This window comes from Eublepharis macularius, chromosome 2, assembly GCF_028583425.1.
Source record: "Eublepharis macularius isolate TG4126 chromosome 2, MPM_Emac_v1.0, whole genome shotgun sequence".
In the NCBI taxonomy this organism is placed as follows: Eukaryota; Metazoa; Chordata; class Lepidosauria; order Squamata; family Eublepharidae; genus Eublepharis; species Eublepharis macularius.
The window spans coordinates 99,843,611-99,869,304 of NC_072791.1; the positions used below are offsets into that span (position 1 = coordinate 99,843,611).

Sequence of the window (25,694 nt, forward strand, 5' to 3'; positions counted from 1 at the left end):
TTTCTCTAGACCTAAAAACACTGAAGGCCAAATCTTTTCCCTTACAAACAACCTGCATCTGTGTGGAATTCAGTGTGCTGAGAACATTGCATCAAAACTGCCTCAACAACTTTGGTAGGAAAATTAGTCTTAAGGTTGATATGATAGAGTCATAGAGTGAAGTAAAAGAAAGATGAATTTTTTTTTGGTTTTGTTGATACTGTATTTGGGGGGGAAATACCTCATATGTTTGTGGGAATAGTGAAGAAAAATACTAGAAAGCACTGTAAAGGAGTAGGTGGCCAATTTCAGTTATTCCTGTTAAAAAGGTCAGATCATTTGGGGGCATTTATGTTTCTCACTTGGTGAATGAATTATCCAGTACCATTGATAAAACTTTCATATTGCTACATCTTGCATCACTTAAAACAAAGTGCTTCTTAAAGGTATGGCAACAGACGAAAGCTGTGTTATCAGCTGCACTCCCCTTGTGTGAGTTCATGAGGACAGAGGCTGGTCACTTGGCCTGGATTGTCTGGATGTTACAGGTTTAATATGATTTGCACAATTACAGCAGTTTGTGCAAATCATGATAGCTATACCCTACCAGCCACACACAGCATCTTCGTGTCATCCTGACTGGCTGATGCACAGCAAAGTGCTGTATATGCATGTGGGAACTCATTCCCTCAGGCTCCTTTGGACTTGCTGGAAATCAGAATTTTTGTGAAAATTTTTTAATCTAGAATTATTGATATTTTTCATTTTCTGAACCTTCTTCATGTGTTGCAAATCCTCCCTTTCCCCTTCCTCAATGAATTTTCTAGACTGTTGGAAGTGATAGTTACAGCTGCAGTTCTGAAATGACTTAAGCTGTCTATGGAAATTAGGAACAGTAAAATAGTGGGCAATAAACTTTCATAAAGAAATAACAATGGAGGCATGGGAGTACCTATGGAAAAATACAGTGAAGATTTCAACTTGTACGAACATTAAAGAGAATGTGTACAAAATGATTTACAGATGGTATTTAACACCAAAGAAAATTGCGCTAGGAAATACTAATATGTCAGACAAATGCTGGAAATGTAAAAAGCATGAAGGGTCATTTTATCATATGTGGTGGACATGTGAAGTAGCTAAACAGTACTGGGGAGAAATAATTGAAGCAATAAATGAGATTTTACAAATACAAATAAACAAGAACCCAGAATTGTTGCTCCTGAACTTGGGAATGGAGGCAGTTTCAATGCAGTATAGAACATTGTTATTTTATATGACAGCAGCGGCAAGACTTTTGTATGCGCAGAAATGGAAGACGCAAGAAATACCAACTGTAGAAGACTGGATTTACAAATTGCTGTACATGGCAGAAATGGACAAAATGACAAGGAAACTTAAGAATCTTGACCTAGGACAATATATTGTTGATTGGGGGAAATTGAAACAATTTTTGGAAAAAAAGTGGGATGTAAAAGGAGAACTGTGGCAGTTTGAAAATTTTTAAAAAACAATGTTGCAATGAGAAGAGAGAAGGGATCTTACCATTTAGGGGGAATGTAATTATAATCTAAGCTAATATAATATTCAAGGGAATTGTACATTGAATATATGAGATAACGAGAAGGGGTAAATAGATATCTCAATGAGGTGTACTATATATGATATATAACATAAAATAACGGGTTAGTGGATCAGACTTTACATTATAACATATTATGTGGATGTGCTACATGGTGTTGTGTGCTGTGCTACATTGGTGGCATAGCATACAATATATATATGATATATTACTATAATATATACTATGTTGATAGGGTATTTGATGGAGTATATGCCTAAAAGAAAAGAAATAGAATAAGTTTAAAGTAAGAGAGAGTGTGATCCCTGCTATATATTATACTATATTGTTATGTTATATTGATATGAGATATACTATATTGATAGTATGTTTGATAGAGTTTATGTAAAAGAATAAGAATGTGCTTAGAGTAAGAGATATTATGATTCAAAATTGGTAGGAAAATATAAATGAAATAGATTTAAGTAATAAGAAGGGTTAAGGGTTGGAAAGCTGTTGGAAGTCAATAGGGAGGGGGGAGGAAAAGGGTGGGGAACAGAGTAAGGGGGAAAAATGGGATTATAATGTGTTACATTTGGAAAAATTTCTTTTGTTTTCCCACTCACCAATAAAATGTTATTAAAAAAAAAAGGAACAGTAAAATAGTTTTAGGATTCTGATCTACTTTATTAAAACAAATTAGATGCCGAAATACTGAGATTTCAATACATGGAAGTTGAGAGAAGCCCTGTTAACATTCTTAATTATATTGTGAACACTGGTGTCTCTGAATTCAGTTTCTCATTTCTTGACATTGTAATTGACTGTTAACAAGCACTGCATCACTATGCGTGTTAATATAGGATGTTGTTTTTAGAAGTAATAACAATAGATATGCAGTTTTGAGAGGATTAACTTTATTATTTATTTGTTACCAAGCTTCTATAAGATGACCCACTGAATGATGAAAATTCATGTCTGTATGAGCTAATAACCATGACTGTGGAATGAATGAATAGTTGTAGGATTGTCATGAATATCTAAAATTAGCATTGAATTTTGAAGAGAAAATGCTTCAGCTAAAACTTCTCATACTGGTTGGTTTCACTGGTTGGTTTCACTGCTAGGTAATCTTTGGCTGCCTGTATCAGCATCTTTGCAACAGTAATGGAAAAAGATCCAGATTTACCTGGGGCTTTGTTTGCTTGTTCTTGGAGGATTGGGGAGGGGGGGGAGCTGTGTATGGCAGCCAGGAGCTCCCATGGAGCCACGTGGGCATTTTCAGTTTGAAATGCCCAGCCAGCCATTCATCATTGAGCTGGCTAGGCTTGGGGAGTGGAACTCTGCAAGAGGACCTAGAGAGTGAAGTCTTCCCTTTGGTCTGCCTGATTGGGTCTTTGGGCATTTCTCTGGGAGCTGGACCACTACCAGTCTTCTACCTTCCTCTTGCTCTCTCCTCAGCCATTCTGTATGTTTGCTTGCTTATTTTGAATTTTTCTTTCTTGACTGTGTTTTCCAGGTTCTATAGTGCATTATTGGACAGGGGGAATGATCTAATGGTTTTGAGCTATTCTAGCTCTGTCACAACTCTGGGACATGGTGGTTTAGACATTGGGCCTGGATTTTTAGGGGGGGAAGAAAAGGCCTGTGAGCCCAGTTTCTTCATACTTGAGGATCCCTCTTAAGGGATCCTGGGGGTGAGGCACTGCAGGAACAAGCACAGCTTGAGGGCTGTCAGGGCTTGTTCACTCCCAGATGACAGGGGGAACCCATGCAGAGGTTTGTGCCCATGTGAAGTCCTGCCATCCTGTAGTCCCCACTCAGCAAGTGGGTTGGTGAGTTGAGGGTAGTCATCGACTGGCCGGTAGGTCAGCCAATTCTTGGACCTGTGCGCTATGCTGTGCCAGGGCTCCATAAGCTGGAAACTGATAAAGTTTGACTTTTTCATTTCTAACAAGTTGTCAGTGTGTCTTGTATTGTAGCCTTGCCCTCACCGCACCTTCCCTTTTGATTGTGGACCTGCTAAGAAACATACCTGCCATTCCTATTGTGGCCTTGATGCCTACAATACTAATAGTATCATACTATTGTGTGTAGAATTGCTGAAGAACAGTGCCTATTGGTGTAGGAAACAAGCAGAGCCAGGTAACAGATTGTTTATCCCAGCATTAGTGGGAGAGATCAAGTGTGAAGATACATGAATGCTAGAGCCAATGTTGCTTTTGAGTTGCAGAGAATAAAGGATCAAATGGAGGTTTGGCACAACTATTGGGCATGGAGCTCTTCAGAATCATCATACCACAGTACTAGACAGGATAGGTGAAAAGAGACTATTATGAGTTCTAAGTTCTTCAGTAGGAAATCTTACTGAGAGTACTCTTATAAAAATTTTTTCCATGTTGTTTCTCCCTCACCCTGTCACCTCAGTGTGAAGATCACGTCTCCCTTTGTTTTACCACAGGCAAGTGTTTAGCCATCATGGAAATAAAAGGCAGAGAGCCACCAGAGATGGAAGATTGCACCTCACTCAGTTACACACTAACTGAAGTAGTATAGGCATCCCTGGAAGTCACCTAGAGCAAATAATAAGCTATTTTTAGTTATCACAGTATCCAGATCTCTGTCTATCATCTAAGGCTGTAGTGCCATGTCATCATTTACAGTGAAATCCTAAGCAGAGTTATGCCAGTCTAAGCTAGGGCTGCCAGATCCTCCTCTGCCCTATGCTACCACTCATCTGGCCAGCAGAGGGAGGGGGGAGTTGGGAGAACAGGCCTCCCTGGCATGTTCCTGGTACGATGTGACAATGTCACTCCTAGGAGTGATGTCATCACACTGCCCTGGAAGTGCTCTTGTGCTTTTCAACTGTGAAGCACAGGAGCATGCCTGGGCCCTGAGCTATTAAATCACTTCCCAGAAGTGATGTCATCGTGCCACCATGGGAGTGCACGCGCATTTCATGCATGTGTAGGACCTCAAAACAAGTAAGTGCTGAGTCCCCTTCTGTGAGGAGGGCTTAGTGAGCTTAGACTGGATAACTCTGCTTAGGCTTTCACTGTTAGACACAGATACCTTACTGCCATTGTATGAGTCATAGCGTGTTAAAGCCAAGCCAATTAAGCTTTGAGTGTTAGGTAGTTGGAATGAAAATAGCTTCCTTACCCTTACCTAGCCTCTCCTTTTTTACCTTGCCTCTCCTTCTTGGAGCAAAGCATAACATTCATAATGCTCTCCAGTTGATTTTATCCTAACAATACTGTGAGTTAAGTTAGGCCCAAGTCTCCCAGTGAATTGCATAGCAAATGTCTAGGCCCATGTTTCTTAACTACGCTTGGTATCAACACTAAATGATCAAGATTACTCTCTCAATCAAGAAGAGGCTGTACATCACAATTTGCATGGAAGAAAAGTCACTTAAATCAGTGAATATGATTCCATGTAAACAGTGTGACAATATGATCACTTGCTTGCTTACATTTAAATTGGTAGCATACTGAGGCAGAGCTTCTAGAGTTGCCAGAGCTAGGAGGACAGAGCTTAATTTGTGTAATGTTTAATAGTGTTTTACACACAACATATAGAAAGAAACTTTAAATCCCAATTCTTCTGGTCTTCACTCACCAGGACTGTGTAAGAATGGAACCAATTGTGCTGCTCACCCTTTCTACTCCCCCATTTCTTGCTGAATGGGCATCACTGCAGTTTGATGGGCTGTGCTGTACCACGTTTCATATGTGCATCTGTCACAGTGTCAGTTCTTTTACTTTTAAGAGGTTGTGACACTACATACTTAAAGAAGATATACACTGCCAGCAAGTACTGATTCCCAGTTGGTGTTTCTTGTAGTGGGCCTCTCAGGTCAATTTAGATGGATTCCCATGGTTTTATAGGCTAGGACATGTTCGCTAATGGGTTTTTCTCTCAACTTATTGGTGTGGTTGGCAGATGAGGCAACTCCATTCTTCAACATCTTTCATCATACCAGTCCCAAAAATATGACACATGAATGTCTTTTTGTATCTCAGATGACCTGCTGCTTCATTTAAATTGTTGCTTGTGCTGCTAGGAAGAGCAGGGAAAGTTTTATCTGGAAAATGTTGTGACTAGTTTAATAACATACTTGTTGAAGGAAATCATATTTAATAAGGGCTTTCAAATGGTCTACTGTACAGAGCTTTCAAATGGTCCAACATAGGTCTAGCAGTCAATTCTCTCCAAAGCACTGAATACCAACTACAAACAATACAAAAGCAAACCAAACACCCATATATTCAACAGCACTAACCACTGGTAGGAGGTGTTTATAACTATTACAATATCTGCTGTAACCCATACAAATTCTACAAGGAATCAGGGTATCAAATGCCAACAAACTGATTAACGACTATCAAGCCAATAGTTGAAAAAATCAGGTCCCTGTTTGTGACCTGTGACCCATGAGCCAAACCATGAAGTGTTTGTACATCCCTAATCATGTTATCCTTTTCAGGAGAGAAATGGAGAAATAACTGTTAGGGTTACCTGTATAACTGTTAGGGTTACCAGGTGCCCGCCGGTGGCGGACAAACTCCCGGGGATTTGCCCCCTTATCCGCTAATCACTCCCAGAGTGTGCCGGCCACTGTCACACACCTCAGGAGCATGCACCGTGCACGCACTCCCACCACTCGCACTGGCCACAGGAGCATCCCCGCACTCCGATTTGGCCCCAAACTGGCCAAATCAGAGTGTGGGAGTGTTCCTGCGGCTGGTGCGATGATGTCACTTACAGAAGTGACGTTGCCACCCTGTCAGACTACGTAATCCCAGTTATCTAGAGTTCGTCTCCCCTCTCTTGCAAGAAGCACAAGGTTTCTTGATTCCAAAAGGTTTATTGAAAGACTATGCTCAGGATACAGGTGTCCATAATCCAAAGGCTGGTGAGGCCCTTGGCTGAATGAAAGCTTTGTTGAGAATGGCATGTAAAAGGAAAGTTACAACACTTCAAACACCCATTCCCAGCCTCCCCCCTAGTCCTGTCTGCGAAGGCATGAGAAGACGAGGACATCAAGGTCGTTGGCTGGACTGGATAGATAAGGCTCTTCACTCCCATGGATATAAGCGGCCTGGACGTTACCTGGGCCTGGAGGGAGGAAAACTAGACAACTACTAACTATAACACAAGTTAATATGGCGTTACTCTGGCTAGAGAACTGACATCCTGACACACCCACTTGGCGTGGTGACAGCACTTCCGGAAGTGACATCATCATGCTGGTGCTGGAGCATACTGACGTGTGCATGCAAGGGTAAGTTCCGGGCCCCGATCCTCCCGCTGAGAGGATAGAGGGACCTAGCAACCCTAATGACTATACCTGGAGGTCTATTCATCTACGGTTGTAGGCTGCTTCTGTCCTTAATAATTTTCTTCTATATAGTTAACTTGAACTCAAAAGTTTTCTTGATTTATAGCTTGATTTATAGCTGAAATTGTTACAGTTATTATTGCATCCTTGCTAATCAGTACAAGTTTTTCTTGCTATCTTAGGAGGCATAAAAAGGCAGCTGCCATCATCCTATCAATTAGCCATCACTTTAAAGAGCTCTGCTGGGATTCAGTCAAACAGTAACAAACAATGTCACACACACAAACATTATCTTTGCAACTTACATGTAAATGGCTTACTGTAAATTCCATGTCAGCTTTAGTTGATCTATAGTGCTGATCTGGACAGAAAGTGGCATGATTATATTTTATTGTAAAAGTTGCTTTGGGAATGTTGTTTTTGCTGATGTAAATATAAACCTCTCTCAGTCTGGAGAATCTTGAATAGCCCTTCTTTGATGTAGAAAATGAGACCACACTGCTTGTTGAAATGAGTATGGGAAGCAGCTTAGTACTCACCTGGCTCTTATTTCAGAAACACGGTGATTTGATTAAAATAACCCGTGGCATTTCAGATTAAAGAAAAGGCAACTGCTTTAGCAGCTATTGTGAAAGTCGGGTCTTTATTTCTTTGTGTAGTTTGCTGATTTTGCATTATCCTTTCAGTGAAAAGTCATATTTTACTGAAGATGACTGGATAAAGTAATGCTCTATATTATCCACAAAAGCAGCATTTTATGATGAGGAGACAATCATTTTCAATAGGTAATAGAAACACTATTTTTTCCTCCATGCTGCTGTCTTTATTATTATTTTTTTTAGGAGCTGAGGCTTAGAGTAAGTCCTGGAGCATTATTAAAATGCCCCCTGAATTGGTGTATTCCCTCCAAAGTCAATGCAACTGAACTAGTGCAAGTTGCCATGGAGCTACACTTCAATGTACAGTATTGGCAGTGTGTTTGAACTATATTTTTATGTACTACAGGTGGAACATAAGTGTAAGCTGAGAGCATAACTACATTTTATGTTCCTTTAAAAAACGACTATGTTGAGATTCTTCCAGAAGTTACAATTATGCAAAAGCTAAACAAGAGGCTTAAAACAAGCAGATTTTTAAAAAGAAGTGAAATAGCTCTGAGAGAAATTAAAGACAAAAGGAGGAGGATATTTTACCCAAGAAGCTAGGAATACATTTGAGTGTTTGGAATCAATTGGCCTCAAATATCACCTCCAGAGTTTTAACTGGAGTTTCTGGTGTGAAGCATATAACACTGCTATATGATCCAAGTCAAAACACAGTTTTTGACCTTTTAACCCCTAAATTAAGAATAATCTTTTTCTATTCCTTCAGGTCATCCGTAGAGGCTTTATTTTGTGTCTGCCTCACCCTCCCTGAAATAAAGTCAGTAATTACATGAGGCAGGACTTTTCTGTAGTAGTGTACAGTATGTGGAACTCTTTCACAAAAGGGACTAAAGAGAAATGCCAAAGTCTTTCTTTTACATGCTATACATGCACAGTCCTAGCTATTGAGTTCACATTGTGTTGCACTGGGTATTTACTAGTTGTGCACTGGAGGACTTGGCGAGAGGGAAATTCTTCACTTCCAGGATTCCTTAAGGGGATCCCCAAGCATAGGGAAAATGGGCACACAGGTCCTGTTCCCTCCCAAAAGGATCCAGGCCAAATGCTAAAACCACCACCTCACAAAGATGTGACAGAGACAGACCAGACCAGAACCCCAAGACCACAATACAACCACTAACATGTTATTGAGCCCAGAAACAACAGTCAAGAAAACCCCAGCTACAGATGACTTTTCAACAGTTAACCCAACAATTGTGCTGAACTGAGGGTGGATTGATGGGAAGCTGGAGCAAGACAGAATGTCGTGGCCAGGTGTGACCTGAACACACAGGTGAACTGAAACCTAGTGAATGGGGACACATCAACCACAACACCTGACAAGCCTGACATACTTAATGGAACATAATTTTAAGGGGATGGCTGCATTGATAGAGGAGCCCTGGGGGTACGAAAGGTGACAAATTAAATGGTGCATGCCCAGGGTCTTGTTGAGAACATCCACCAAGGGAGAAGATTCAAAGGTTTGGGAAAGGGAGCCACTAAAGAGGCCTTCAGCTCATTTTGGCAATTTGATAGCCACAATCACAGGCAACTCCCTTGCAGATTTGAGATTGTCAGAAACTGTGGGAACATGAGGGCCAAAAAAGGGTATATGAAACTTGCTGCTAAACCCAGCCCAGAGTTATCTGGTGGTGACTCTGTTAGGGTAGTGGGCTAGGGGTGTTGGTGAAAGACCTCCCTCCTGTAGGGACCACTAAAAGTGAGGGGCAGGAGGGTCTGGGGTCTGGGCTAAAATAGCTGTTGTAGTTATGTTCAAATGTACGATGGAACTGTTTACATCGCCCCTAGTTATACTACAAACCCCCCCCCCATTGGATCCCTGTTTGCTACCTCATTTTCCCACCCTGGTAGGGTAAAACTTCTCCGTGATTTGGGGACCTACCAAAAGTAGCCAACAATTATTGTTGATAAGGTCCCACCTGGCCTTCTCACTGTAGGAAGTGTATTTGCAGAAGGCATCATCATATTCAGTGGCCTCTGAGTTGCCTGTGAGAGACCCAGCCCACAAAACAGTCCCCAAGTGATTTGACAAGTGTCAGTCCCTCTCAGGATATGCGGATTGAACCACCCCTGTGAACATCATATACTCTGAGCAATTGTTGAAGGTGCATTTGGCATCCTCCTTTATGGCCTCTTTAAATCCTTTTTTGAAGGGGGGGTGCCCCTCCCATCCCCCACCTCTGGCTTCAAGAGCAAAAATATATTTATATAATAACTGTCCAGGATCCTTTCCTGCACCTTGTGAGCAAGGTGTATATCCAGGCGATCCTCATTATTGCTGAAGGTGGAGAGGGGAGAAGAAGTGTCTCCATGACAATCAGGTGCCCTGTGGCCTGCCTCCTCATGACCTTGGCCCACCATCTTCCACAGGGCCCAAACCAGAAAGCCCACCACATGAGCGGCTGCCTCCCAGTAGTTTTCTGAGAGCCTGGCCTGTCTCTGAGGATGACTCACCTGAGGTTCCCATGCTGTCTGAGTCCGTTCTCTTGCATGAAGTCTTCTTTGCCCTCTTGCGGCTTCTCCTTCTGACAGGACTGCACTTTCTGGAAGAGCTCCTACTACCAGAGCTGCTGAGATTGCTGGAAGGGGACCAACTTCTTGCTCATAACAGCCCTTATGCCCAACTGGGGTTCCCCTCCTGCCAGTGATAGTGTGGTTGCTTCTGGAGCAGGACCCTACCTAGAAGCCCTAAGTTGCTCCACCTGCTCTGAAATGAGCTTCAGGGCCTAAGAGAGACCCTGCACGATTCAGTCACTCCCAGTGTGAGCCCCACTGGGGTGCCTGTTGCAGTCTTGGCTGGCTAAGCAGGCACCCTTTGCTAACTATGGGCCAGTGCCCCTACAGGAGGCTTGGTGAGGCTGCTGTAGCCTACAAAGGAGTGGCTGTCAGGGACTTGGGCCACATGCAAAGGTAGGGGTTCCTGACATTTCCCCTCCTTGTGTTCCCTCTTGAATTTTGAGGAGTCTGATCCTCCCATAGTTGGACCACAAGTTTGCAGATTATGTAGGATTCTCTCAGTTCTCTCTCAGTATGTTATGTTCTGAAGACAGTTTAAGTTAGTAATGAGTAGGAGGTGGGTATAGATTCTACTAAACCCCATTAATAGAGACATGCAATTTTGAAACAATCAACATATTTATTAAACAGTAACAGGAATGCAGTTGTGAAAGCAAGTCAAATGAATGGAGTTGTTAGTACTCTTGGTCTAGCAGTAGTTCTCTGTCATTAAAAACTGTGTAGACAGACAGCTGAATAGGTAAACCTTTCCCTGTCACTATATGCATCTATTCTGGTCAGTCTGCAGCTAAATGCATACTGGTCATTGCAGCTTTTGGATGTGTTGTAGGCTCAGCTTGTGACTAATTTTGCAGTGATTGGGTTCCATCCCTTTTGGATAACTGCCTAGAAAGAGACGCTGGTATAATAATGCGTAATGTTCACCAGCTGCAACAGATAACTTTTGGGCTCAGATATTCCTTACATGGGGGTGAACTACAGATACAAACAGTGGCACCACCTTGGTACTCTTCTGGTTTCTAAACTTCACCCTACCTTTCCTCCTTGGAGTTGTCCATATTTGGGGATCTATACATGTCTTTTCTGGGAGGGATAGAAATGGTGTAGCCATTTTCTGAAACAGGAGTCCCCAGTCTTGTTGAGCTCATAGGTAATTTTGGAATGAGAGATTGTACAGCACCACAAACTGGCTCGGGCCAAACACAGAAGGCTGCCTTGGTGTATTTGGTGCAGTCACAAAATACTTGGAGGTTGCAAGGCAAGCAGCGTGCTATGATGGAGGAAGATGTTTCTGAATGAGTGCTCCCTGGAAATACAAATGCTCTTGGGAAGCACCTCCTCCTCCAATGAAGTAGGAAAAAGCTAGGATTTATTTGGGCATGGTAGTGGGAAATGCTTTACTGAAGTAGAACTTGGGTGCCAGGAAACCTGTTTGTGGGTTCTATGCTGGGGATCATTGCTCCTAAACTCTTCGATTTCTTAATCTTTACTCCTTTTTCTATTTTCATGCATTGAATTTTTCCTGTAAGTTTTCTGCATTTTAAACATCATTTGTGAGTCAATAAATTATACATTTATGTATAAATTATATACATTTTGTGTATATTTTGTGCATATATGACATATAAATTCATCAGAAGAAACAGACAAATCATCAATACCAGCAACAAAAAGTAGACAGAACAAAACTATGCAGCACAACTACCTATGAAAACAAAAGGGAATAAAGCATGTTTCTCTATTAGTAACACGTACTGAGTTTGATATTAATTGGCATTAAAATAGAAGAGTGTTTCCTGGAACTGGTTAGGTCAAAGCTGATTTCCTTTGCAGAATATATAGTGTGGTGGTGGTTCAGAATGGCAATGTAATACCATTTATGCTCTAGTGGTTTGGAACACTGATCTATTATGTGGTAATATTATGTTACTGTGCTTTGTCTATATAACTTTAACAATGTATGTGCTAAAGTGACACAATTGTGCATTACTAAAATTGTTGCTTTGGGGCACAATCAACTGTGGAGTTTTACTGCTCAAGCTCCATTGAAATGAATGAGAGTGGTGTAACACAATGGCAGCTTGTTTCAGTGCTTTTTGGTTATAGTTTGTATTTCCTAATCATTATAGAAACCTGGAAGCAGCTGTGCCTGAAAGACTTGGGAAGAGGGTAATAAAGCCAGGACAGCAGGTGGGGGAAGAAGCAAACAGAATAGTTAGAGGAAGCTGCATCAGAAAGGAAGTGCCAGTGTAGCTGAGAGCAGGATAAGCTCACATTTGGAATGTTCCATTGTTAGGATTTGCCACAGGACATCCCTCCCCTCCATCCTCTTTCAGCAAGTCATTTGATTATTCTAGAAGCATCCCTTTGATTAAGCAAATTATTCTGCAGAACTGATTGTCCACCTATCCTAGCATAAATTCCACTGATTTCAGTGAATGTTATTTCTAGGTGAGAGTGTTAAAGCCACGGCTTCTGGACACCTGTTATATATAAATAGAAAATATTTGTATTGATAATCTGAATGTGGAAGATTTCCAGGATTATTGTCAATAAATTATACTTTTTTTCTCAGTTGGGAAATTCTTTTTTCAAAGTTATGCTTTGGTTGTTTGTAGGCTTCTCGGGTGGTTTACAAACATACATGTAAATAGACCTGGGCACGAACCGCATTACGAACGCAAAAAACCCACAAACCGGCCCATCGTCCGTTTGCGATCCAGCAGTTCGTGAGTGTCCAACTCCAACGAACCAGCATTCGTAAGAAGCCCGGTTCGTTGCGTACGTCAGCGGTTCGTGAAGTCAGGCGCCATCAATCAATTCCCTTGAAAACTGAGCCTGGGGAATGCCTGAACTCTGTCTGCGCTCCTTCTGTCACCCTGGAAACCCGAAAGGAAGCCCAGCTTACCTGTGGAGGCCAAGATCTGGCAGCTGTAAAAAGGTGCCCAGCTTGACACTGGGCTACAGGGCGGTTCTTCTCCAGGCCTGGGGGATGGGCAAGGTCCACACCGGGAAGAACATCACCGCCACCGTAAAGGCGGCTCTGAGGGAGTGGACGTCCGGTTGGAAGGGTTTGTCCGTGGCTTCATGGTGATGGATGTGGGAGCCAACATGTTGGCAGCCCTGAAAGAGGCATCCCTCCCGGGCCTGGTGTGCATGGTGCAAAAGCTGCACCTTGTGATGAGGGATGTGCTTGGGCTTGGGAGCAAGCCGAGGGACAGCTGGGATGGGGTAACCTTGTGGACACGCAATCTGCTGGACAGCTGCTGTCGCATTGCTTCCCACTTCTCCCGCAGCATAAACTCTTCCCGCGAGCTATTCCAGAGGCAGGGGGAAAGAGGGGACCCCGAGCACCAACTGTTCCAGGCCCTGCCCACCCGCTGGAACTCCACCTACGACATGATATGTCATCTGGTGGAGCAGAAGGGCCTGTTGCAAGACATCCTGTCCTCTTCGGATGTGCTGAGGAGGGGAGAGGAGTTGAGTCTCAGCTCCATGGACTGGAGAGTCCTTGCCCAGATGTCCCGGATCCTGAAACCCTTCAAGGATGCCACTGAACTCTAGTGCTCCTAGGAGGCCAGCCTGGGTCAGGTCATCCCTCTGATCCGTGGCCTCGACTGGTTTCTGGTCCAGGAGCTCCAGCATGAGCAAGAGCTGCTTCCCAGGGTCCGGGACTTTGTCCGGAGGATCCAGGCCTGCTTAGCTGAGTGCTTACATCCTCTATGCCACGAGGCACCGTACCAACTGGCCTCCCTCTGTGACCCCCGCACCAAGGCAGCATCGCCACGCAGGCGGGTCAGATGCAGCGCTGGAAAAAGGAGCTCCACACAGCAGTGCTTCGTTTCCAGAGAGAGAAGAAAGGACAGAAGGAACCGGACAGGGGCGAGGGGCAGCTAGTGTTGGTGGAGGAGGAGGAGGAGGAGGAGGAGGAGGAGGGGGCGGGGGCAGGGGAGGGGGAGGGGGAGGAGGTGGGAAGAGAGCCACGCCAGGGAAGACACAACCAAATGGCCCCATTCGAACTCTGGGCCTCGTCGGTGGGCTGCATGGATGGCTGCTGCACGGTGGGCACGTCCCTCTCAGTGGAGGACTTGGTGGGGGCCATTGGAGTATCGGGCAAGGAAATCTGCCGTACGGCTGGACCTGTCCATTGTGGCAACAAACATCCTGTCCTGCCCTCCCACCGGCGTGGAGAGAGAGGAGGGGTTCTCTCATCTGGGAGTCCTCCTCCGCCCCCACCACTCATGTCTGCACCTGGTGCACAAATATCTTGCTGAGCCCCCCGAGCACCCCCCATGCCAACCCATTGGAGTATTGGGCAAGGAAATCTGCTGTATGGCCAGACCTGTCCATCGTGGCAACAAACAGCCTGTCCTGCCCTCCCACCAGCCTGCAGAGCGAGCAGGTGTTCTCTCATCTGGGAGACCTCCTCCGTCCCCGCCGTGCATGTCTGCACCCGGACCTAGTGAACATGTTGACCTTTATAAAGGTCAACCTCAACCTACTGGGACACCCTTCTGTGGACCTGGACCTACCCAGGCTCTGAGCCACCCTGGGGTTTTAGGCCCAGCTCCTCCACAGCAGGCTCAAGCCTCCCTCAATTCTCGGGGCTGCTTCCATGGCTGGTGACCCTTTGCCCTCCTCTCCCAGACAAGTGCCCGTTCTCTTTTTCAACCTCTCCCTCTCCAGATGGTACCCAAATGTCCCTTCCCCACAACTTTTCCTGCCCATCCCATCCTTTCTGTGAAAGCAGGAAGGTGGATGTTTTCTGATGCTCTGTTTTTTGGGCATGTAGGGCAGCTCTGGAGCTGCAGCACATATGGTTGCACAGCATGGAGCCCGATATCCTAGGCTCCTGCTGTCCCCTCTGAGCATGTTGGGAATGGGTCCCTCAACTCATCTCTTGTCCATGAAGGCAGGAAGGTGAGCGATGTTGGTGACAGCCTCCACTGTGATAGAGGAGTGGACAAGCCTCTGCCACAGTAGCCTGCGCACTCCATCAGGGTGGATGTTTGGGGCCTCTTAGTCCTCCTCTCCCTGTCAAGCTACCAGTCCCTCTTCACACCTCGTCCTCTCTGGGACTGCTCTGACCCCCCCCCCAACAACCTCCCCGGTCCTGTCAATTCCTGTCCTTTCCGCGAGGGTAGGAAGGTGGGTGATGTCGTTGCATGCCGCTGCCCTGCAACTCAGTGGCTTTCTCAGCTCATGGCTCACTGACTAAGGGGTCTTCCCGGTTATGCTCTGTGATGCAGCCGGCAGTAACCCTTTGTCCCTGTCTCCCTGACATTTCCCCGATGGTCACTCTTTCAACCTCTCCCTCTCTGAATCTGCTCAGATGCCTCCCAACCTCTCCTGTCTTTCCCATCCCATCCTTTCCACGAAGGCAGGAAGGTGTGGTGCTGCCAGCTGATGCTGCTTTTAGCCATGAGGAACAGCTCTGCTGCTGTTGCTGATGTTAGAGTGGCACCGCATGGTACCCCCCCCTTCCATGGCACCTGGTGTCCCCTCTGAGCAGGGGGGAATGGGTCCCTACCACGCTTTCCGTGAGGGCAGGAAGGTGGGTGCTGTCTGCTGCTGCCGCTTTGGACCCTGAGGGGCAGCTCAGATGCTTTTGCTGAGCTGACAGGTTTGAGCTGCATGGTGCACCTTCATCCATGTGCACCTGCTGTCCTCTCTGTGCATGGGGGGAATGGGACCCACGACCAGTCATGTCCTTTCCTCAATGGCAGGAAGGTTGTTGATGTCTGCCAGTGGTGGTTTTGGCCATGAGGAGCAGCTCAGGAGCTGTTGCATGTATAGTTGTGCAGCATGGTGCACCCCTATCCATGTGCACCTTCTGTCCTCTCTGTGCATGGGGGGAATGGGTCCCACGACTAGTTACATCCTTTCTGCGAAGGCAGAAAGGTGGGTGATGTCTGCTAGTGGTGGTTTTGGCCATGAGGGACAACTCCGCTGCTGTTGCACATAAAATTGTACAGTGCAGCATCCCCTGTCAACAGCAGCGGCAGTCCCCTCTGGGCAGAGGTGAATGGGTAATGCCACGACCAGTCATATCCTTTCCACGAAGGCAGGAAGGTGAGTGATGTTGGCGACAGCCTCCACTGTGACACAGGGGGAGCGGACAAACCTCTGCCACAGTAGTCTGTGCACTCTTTCAGGGTGGATGTCCCTCAATAGGACCCTCAGATGAGGCCCTCCCATTTCCTCTCCCTCCCATCCTTTCCGCCAAGGCAGGAAGGTGGGTGATGTTGGCTGCTGCCAGATTAATCATCAGTGGGGCCCTCGGATGAGGCCCCACAGTTTCTGGGCAATCTTCCCACTTCCCCTCCACGTGACATCTCCTCTCCCTCCCATCCTTTCCGCCAAGGCAGGAAGGTAGGTGATTTTGGCTGCCGCCAAAATATTTCTCAGTCGAACCCTCAAATGAGGCCCCATGGTTGCTGGGGGATCTTCCCACTTCCAAGACCCCCCCCCCCACCTTGCTGTGCCCACCAGGCCTGGCAGCCGCTGACACCACCCGCCTTCTGGTCTGCCAGGAATAAATGCACGCTCCTCTGAGCCCTGGCGGGTGGGCACATGTGGGGTGCTGCTGGTGAGTGGCCAGACCCCCCACCCCTTAGAGGGGAGGTGGCCCACCTTTGAGTACACCCCTTGTACACTGGGCCAACATCAACTGGTGGCTCTAATTGTATCGAGTGGGAGTTTCCTGGGGGCCTTGGATTGGAGATGGTATAACTCCAAGATCCCTATTGTAATCTTGACCAAACTTGGTTGCTGGCTGGAGGAGAGCCTGCTAAACACTCCCTATGAATATGGGCTTTCTAAGTCCAACAGGGGCTGTTCTGACAACCACGAATCTCGAACTGGTTCATCAGCAGGAAAAGTTCGTTGTGGTTCGCAACTTCAGGTTCGGCGGCGGCACTGAACCACGAACCTTGGGTTCGTTATTTTTTTTTGGTTCGTGTCCATGTCTACACGTAAATCAGGGCCCACTGTGATTTTCTCTTGCTGTTTCTTCCTTGCTTTTTCTGCCTTGCAATGCATTTGTAGATATGCTAGCTGGTGACAGAAATACTGATACAGTGATCCAACTTGCCTTCCCACTGTGATTTCAAGGTGATTTTTAAAAGATGCAATTGTACATACAATTTAATAAATGTTCATTTGTTCCCTTCTTATTCTTGTTTTAAAGAGAGAAAATTAGATGGGAAAAAGTTGAAACTGCTTTGGGAATTAGTATGGTGGTATATTCGTGATTTCTAGTTACATATAGAAGCCTTCTGCTGTAAAGCAGGCTGAAATTATTTTCCCTGCATTTAGTTCCAGGAAATATGGTGTGCTTCCACACTGGGTTCACTTTTCAGATCAGGTACATCTGTACATAATGTAGATAAAAATTATAATAAAGAGGGAGAGGGTATAAACTGCTGTCTTCCCTGTTATATGTAGATTTCACTGTCATGACCGGGGGGGGGGCGTGGAGGTAGAAACCCTCTTGCATGTGTCTTGTACAAAAGTTGATTTGATGTCAGGGAATGCTTTGATCACGTAGAAAGATTCTTAGAAAGAGTTCCCCATCCTTTTAAGGAGATACCTGAATACTCACTGATGTTTGTCGTGTATGCGTTGCCATTTCCTTAAAGTTAAGCTTTCAAAAGAATTAGATAATTTAATAATCATCCTTAACATTAGTACCAGTGCAAGCTAAACTAAATCTGATGGTTAATGATATGCTGTCTTAGAATGAGAAGGAGGGGAGGAGAATTTTTTTCCCCATGACAATAATTTGGTGGGGCAATTGAATTGCTGACATGTATTTTGTTTGCTGGTATATAGTACTTAACAAGTTTACAGACTAGTCTGGTCCTGTGCATTTTATCTCCCCCTGACAAAGGAGGAACAATTCAGCCTCTAGTTAAAGAGCTAGATTCAGGTCCCATGGCACCTTAAAGGTCAACTAGATTTTCAGAGTATGAGTTTTCGAGAGTCAGAGCTCATGAATGCAGCCTGAAGGTCTTTCCCTGTTGCTGCCCCTGAGTCGTACTCAAAGGTACGCTACCTCAGAACATAGGGGTTCCATTTAACAATCATTCCTAGTAGCTGTTCATAGATCTGTCCTCCTCCACTTTTTTCTTCCTTTTAAAAGCATGTAAGAGGGTTTATCATATCTTGTGACAGTAAATTCCATGAGTTAATTACATTGCATAAAGAAGTGTAGCCTTTTGTCCACCCATAATTTATTGCCTATCAACTTCATTGGATGCTGCAAGCTCTAGTATTATGGGAGGAAGAGAAGAAGTTATCTCCTTCACTTTCTGTATTCCATGCATAATTTTATAAACTTCTTCTGCATTTCCCTTTGGTTATGGTTCCTAGACTCTTTTGTTACAAGAAAGTATTCTTTTTCCTGCACAGAATTGTTCTGAGAGGTACTGAGCCCCACCAGCATTGTCTCCATGCCATACAGCAGCTAGAGTTCCGTTGAATGCTGCCTAGCACCAAGGGAGTGCCCTCCCCATGCCCCTGACCACACAGCTGATAAGCTTAGGTGATCTCTCAGGTGACCTCCTTTCATCAGTAGATGTCTCAATAGTTGCCTCAAGGTGCCTGCCAAGTTTTTCTTCCTTTCTCATTTTTTAAAAGTTCTATATATTCATTTGTTTTTTAAAGCTTAAAAAACCAGACAAACACAAAAGGCTTTATTTATTAATTTATTTTCAAATAAAGAGCTCTAAGTAGCTAGTGGCCTACCAAAACTTGGACTAATCAGTTGCCATTGATTGTGCTAAGGAATTTTCAGCTTGGAATTTTACTTTTATAAAGTAGATATGTTACTGTCTTTCTGTCTTTACACAGAGGGAGCATACTTTTTAAAAGTTAGTAATTGAATCCAGGAGTAGAAATCCGAACAAAAGTGTACAAATCCCCTGAATATGTGATAACGTTGGAGTTTTGAGGGCTGAAAAACAGCGGTGCAGGATGAAAGATAGCAACTTATTCTCTCTAATACATTTGTCATCATCTGCTGCTACTACTTCACTTTCACAATTTCTTCCCCTTTCCTAATGACAACAGTATAAACTAATAAGGCCTGAAGAAGAGTGAGGGTGTGTAGAGTTTTTCTCTGCTTGGACAGCGAGTGGGTGCACATCACTGAAGATGAAAGTCTGGCCTCTGGTCTCTTAAATGTTTTGTGAACAATGTGCCACATTGTTATTGTTTAAATATTGAAGTCCCAGGAATAATGTCTGTTCCTGCAAGTATGTATGTATGTCTGTGTATTAAATTAAATGCATTTGTGATGCTCAAGTATTACTAGCAGTAATACTTACATAGAGAATTACTAGCAGTAATATATTTCTGCACCCACATGGTACAAGGACAGATTCTCTAGATGTACTATTGCAGGAGACAATGGTAAAAATGAAATTGGAACTTAGCAAGCAAGTGATTCTGGGAATAGCCAGTCCTTCTGAATTTGGGAGCCTATTATATTCTTTGAATACACTTCCTGAATCAGCAATGTAAGTGGCTCATAGCAGATCAGAATGGCTTGGCATCTCCTGTCAGAAAAACAGCAACTGTCTGATTGTGAACTTGTCAGTGTGACAAATGGAGCACAGATAAAGATGACGTTTTTTGTATTTACACTGTATGATTACAGTAGTAGCACATGGTATTTCAGAATTAAAAATATGTCTGCAGAAGACAAAAACTGAAAGTACTGCCTTTTTCAGATGTAAATGTTTTTACAGTATGTTTGTTCCCCTCCTCTTTTTCAATTACCTTTTTTTAGATATAGACAGAGAAATCCATGCAGCACCCCACACAAGTGAGAAGTTAATTCAGCTCTTCCGGAATAAAAGTGAATTCACGTTTCTAGCTACCCTACAACAACGTGTATCAACTTCAGGAGTCATTCTATCTATACGAGAACTGGAGCACAGGTAAGAGGAAAACTGGCTTCTGTAATTCTTCTCTGACACCAGTGGCTTAGACACTGGGTCATTTTGCATGTAAAGCAAACCTTTGGCAGTTTGGTGCCGTAAGAATAAGTACTGGGCTTGCATACCAACTCTTTCTTAACCCCCTTGAATGCCCCAGTTCAATTAGCTGTGTTCTGTGGTATCCAGACTGATGAACTGAACTGAAATTGTCAACTGTACACACTTCCAAATAGCTACAATATGTAGCAGGCTGCTCCAGATGTCAATGAGTGTGGGTGTACATATGAGTGAAGATGTTCTTACAACAAAGTGGCTTTAGAGTACTTATGCTGAAGTGTGTAGGTAAAAATAACCCTGCTATCACCCATTAGATGAGTGATTCAGTGTGGAGTACAAAAACATTAGGTTAGATGACTTTGCTACCTCATCTAGGAGATGCTACCCTTGTATCATTCTTTAATTCATCATGCATGCCTTTTGGTTTACTTCTTCACAGATCTTAAATTTACAAGGATTGAACTTGCTTGTGTTTCTTGCTTCACTATGTTTTATTTCTTTTAAATTAGTTCCTGGAGTCCTTGAAACCCAGCAATTAGATCCTTGTTAAATTGTATAGCTCAAGTGATTTCTATACAGTGGTTGGCTTAATTAGGTCTTCTTAGCATAGAAATATAATGTACATTGTATAAGGATTTTTATTATCTCAGATAGGGAGACATCATGCTTTTTTAGAAACAGCTTTTTTAGATTTCTGTACAGTGGTTGGCTTAATTAGGTCTTCTTAGCATAGAAATATAATGTACATTGTATAAGGATTTTTATTATCTCAGATAGGGAGACATCATGCTTTTTTAGAAACAGCAGACATGGTTTCCTCAAAAGGAAATTAGAACAGGTCATCATATGATGAAATTTGTCTTCCGGTTTGGATTCATGGCGGTCTTAAGCAGCCTAAGACTTGGGCTGTCCAAGACACTGTTTTTCTTGGAAAGCGAGGAGCTCCAATGCCCGTTTCCACCCCAACTTCAGGGAGAAGTTGGGCTCGAACGCTATGCACCCCCGAGAGTGTGTGATCTCGGTGAGGGAAGGGGTTCTGAATCAAGGACTCCCACCACCACCTTGAGGTCCCCTTGGAGAAGGGCGAGCTTCTATCTCTGCAGTGCCTCAGGAGTCATTAAATTGGCATAAGATTGTCAGAACCAAGCTTCAGTAACAGCTTTTACCAAAGAATAAGCAAAGGAAACAACACAGACAACCCGCAGAATCGGCAAAGGTAAAGATCGTTATCGGACTTTTAAAAACAGAATGGCAGTAAAAAGTGCAAGGGAAAACAAAGTAATGGACAGAATATAAAAGAAGAGACGTAATAGAAGCAGAGTAAAATTGAAGATGCTGGGGAAGTAAATAAGGACTAAAAATTTGAAAAGAAATATTGTTTATACTTACTGTGGTTAGAACTGAGATAGCCAGCATGAAAAAGCGGACGGGGGACTGGAGCAACAACGCGAGATGGGAAGTTAACAGCAGAGCAGACAACTGGATTCCTAGCAAGGACAGCAAAGCGAAAGGGAAGAGGATTGACGGAAAAAGGAAGCAAAATAAATATACCACTGGGAGGCAACAAAGGTAACAGGAACAGGAAGTGCGCCATCTTAAGTAAGGTACGAAGTTAAACCAGGAATCATAGAGACGTTGCAATGGTACCATAGAGAAAAAACGTCCGACATTTTGGATTTTAAAAATGCTTCTTTTTTTTCCTTTTCTTTAAGAAATTTTAAGGAAAGGCAAGGTTTAAACGATTCAACACGGATTTGAGGAAAAGAGCAGACACGTGGGGAGGCTCGAAACCGAGCCCCACGATGGCCGGGAAAAAAGGAGCAGATAAGGAATGGCATATTTCGGTGGATGCTGTGATCGAAGGACTGGGGAAAAAAGTGGCAGGACTGGGGGGAAAAGTGGCAGAGAATCACAAAGAGTTGTTACAGAAGATGCAAGAAATGTTGGCAAAGGATTTTAAAGAGATGAGAGATGTTATTCAAGCCGATGTAGCTGCACTGGCAAAAAAGATAGAGGGAGTAAAGGAAGATTTGCAAGTGACAACTAAAAAAGTGGAGCAGGTGGAACAAAAGACAAGTGACATAAAAGCAGAAATGAAAGATGAAAATGAAGTGATTCAGACAAGAGTGGCAATGGTGGAGTGTAAGGCGACGGAAAAGCAGTTAAGATTTCGTGGCATCCAGGAATCTGAGACTCAAACCACACAAGAACAGATGACAGAGATATTGGCAGAATTTTTAGGGAAAGAGAAGAATGAAATAACAGCAAATATGGATTTGGCGTACAGAATCAATTTGGCTTTTGCACAACAGAGAAAGCTACCAAGAGATATTATTGTGCAATTAGTGACAAAGAGAATGCAGGAAGAGATACTTAAGAGGCATTTTGAAAAACCTTTAATAAAGGAGGGGAGCAGAATTAAGATCATGAAAGAAGTCCCAAAACGGATTCTCCAAGAGCGGAAAAAATATAGGGAATTGACCCAGAAACTAAGAGACAAAGACATCAGATATAGATGGGAAATTCCAGAAGGTCTAAGCTTTTATTACAAAGCCTTGAGAATTATCATCAAAACAAAGGAGCAAATGGAAAAATTTTTACAGGAAAATGCAGAGGACTTTCCTGGACTATTAAAAATGTAAACTATGGAGTACAAATTAATATCGTGGAATGTGAATGGAAAGAGAAAGACAATTTTTCATTGGCTAAAGAAGCAAAATTGTAATATAGTATGTCTACAAGAGAAACATATTAAAGATAAAGATATAAAATATTTAAAAAACAAACAATTGGGGAAAGAATATATATCAGCGTCTAAACAAAAGAAGAAAGGAGTAGTGATTTATGTAAAGGAGGCTGTAGAATCAAAATTAATTTTCCAGGATCAAGATGGAAGATATGTGGCCGTGGAAATAAATATAAATGCGAAAAATATATTGGTAAAAGCTCTCTATGTGCCAAATGGAGCAAAAGACCAATTTTTTAAAGACTTATTGAATAAACTAGATCAGGGTGTATTTGATCAGATGATATTGGTTGGAGATTTCAATGGTGTGGTGGACTTGCAATTAGATAAGAAATCAAAAACAACCGTTAAAAAATCAGGGAAGCTACCAAAAACTTTTTTTGAACTAGTTCAACAAGAACATTTGGAAGACGTATGGAGAAAAGAAAATCCGAAAAGTACTGAATTTACATACTACTCCGCAAGGCACTTATCATTCTCACATATTGATATGATTTGGGCAACAAAAGATTTGACTCTATTGACAAAAAGTGTGGAAATTTTACCGACCACAATCCAATGTTATGGAAATGGAAAATGGGTCGAAGAAAATTTAGATGGAGAATAAATGAGGATTTATTACAAAATCAGGAAAATTTGAAGTACTTGAAAGAAGAAACTAAGCAATTTTTTGTAACAAATAACAACAATGAAGTCTCAACACAGATGGTATGGGATACCTATAAGGCAAGAAAGTGGATTGATTTAAATCACCCCCCTCCCAAATCTAGTTTAAATTATTGATTTAAACCAAGTTACTATTGCTGTAATTCATATATTTCCTGATACATATTAGTCAGTTTCTCTAAAAATAAAAACAGTTTGGTGTGGAAATAGTACTTTTGTTACCTTAGAATAGGGGTGTGCAATCAGAATCACTTTGTGAGCCACTTCAATACTTTTATTTTTGCCGTTGTTTGTTCATTTATCTAGAAAAGCAGGGCTTAACTCAGTGGCTTGGATCCTAGGCCAAGCCTCTGCTTGCATAATGTTTTATCTATTTCAGAGACTACACATTCTTCTTTCAGTAGGTGTTTTTTTTTTTATAGAATTTTTATTGGATGAGGTAATATACAATCATTACTTAATACAATATATTTATCCAATTTAACTCTTCTACATGTCTATATACTCCACCCCTCCCCTCCCCCTTTTCTTTGTTGACTTCCAACAACGCTCGAGCCCCTTGTTTATTCATAGATATTATTATTATTATTACACTATAATGCTAATACTTATACCATGGTATAGATCTTAATATATTTTCTTTCGTTGAAGTCCTTTGTATAAAATTTAAAGTCCCTCAAAAGACCACAATTGCCCTTTAACATCGCATTTCTTTTCCAAATATTTCTTGAACTTCTTCCAATCTTCCAAGAAAATTTCTGGATCTTGCTCTTTCAGATTTCTAGTTAGTTTGTCCATTTCGGCCATGTACAACATCTTCCTTGTCCATTCTTCAATATTCGGTACTTCTTTTTTCCAATACTGAGCATATAGAGTTCTTGCTGCTACTATCATATAATATAGCAATATCTTATCATTTCTATTAACCTCTTCTAAATGTAAAGATAATAATAACATTTCTGGATTTTTTGCAACATTATATTGTAATATCAAAGACATTTCAGCACATATTTTAGACCAGAAGTCCCTAGCCTTTTGACAAGTCCACCACATATGAAACAAAGAACCTTCATGCTCTTTACATTTCCAACATTTGTTTGATAACGGTTTGTTAGCAATGGCTAGCTTTTTCGGTGTTAAGTACCACCTATACAACATTTTATACCCAGTCTCTTTAATACTGGTGCAAGTTGATATTTTTAAGGTATTTTCCCATAACTGTTCCCATGCTTCCATAGTTATTTCTTTATTACAGTTTATAGCCCACTTTACCATTTGAACTTTTACTATCTCATCTTCTGTGAACCACTTCAATAACAACTTGTACATTTTAGATATTACTTTAATATTATCTCCCAATAGTATCTCTTCCAAGTCTGAGTTTTTGGTTCTAAAACCTACTTTCCTTTGCTCTGAATCAAATAAGTCTTTGATTTGTCTGTATTGCAGCCAACCATATCTAAATGGCAAATCCTCATTTCTCTTAAGCTTCAACTGATCATCTTCTAGTACTGTCAGTTCTTTGAGGGTAAGCCATTCTTTCCCCTGATATTCCAAATTTGGATTAACTACTTCAGCCGGCACAATCCAAAGTGGTTTCTTTTCTTCTATATATTTCTTGTATTTGAGCCAGGTTAACAGTAAATTTCTTCTTAAGTAGTGGTGCTGAAACATTGTATCCATTTTATATTTTTCATACCACATATATGCATGCCATCCAAATATTTTATTATTTCCTTCCAATATTAGTAACTTATGATTGGTCAAGGTTACCCATTCTCTAATCCACACCAAACATATCGCTTCATGATAAAGTCTTAGATCAGGTAGTTGCATACCTCCTCTTTCCTTCGCATCACAAAGAACTTTCATTTTCACTCTCGGCTACTTTCCTGCCCAGACAAATTCCGAAATTTTTCTCTGCCATTTTTCAAATTGCTTTTTATCTTTCACTATTGGTATTGTTTGCATTAAAAACATCATTCTGGGCAGCACATTCATTTTGATTGTGGCAATTCGACCTAACCACGACAAATTTAATTTACTCCATTTTATCATGTCTCTTTCAATTTGAGTCCAGAGCTTTTCATAATTATTCTTGAATAAATCTATATTCTTAGCTGTCAGCTCTATCCCCAAATACTTAGTTCTATGTACCACTTTGCAATTTGTTAAATCATTCAGTAGTAAGTAAATTCTGCACTTTTTGGAT

General features: G+C 42.5%; 1 protein-coding gene across 1 annotated transcript in view; it reads left to right on the forward strand.

Annotated features, from left to right (window-relative positions):
- NELL1 (neural EGFL like 1) overlaps positions 1-25,694 on the forward strand; it is a 910,256-nt gene that overhangs the window by 80,037 nt on the left and 804,525 nt on the right. Inside the window, exon 3 of the mRNA XM_054969963.1 lies at positions 19,863-20,013. Coding sequence (XP_054825938.1) covers positions 19,863-20,013 — 151 coding nt within the window. The remainder of the gene's footprint in view (positions 1-19,862; positions 20,014-25,694) is intronic.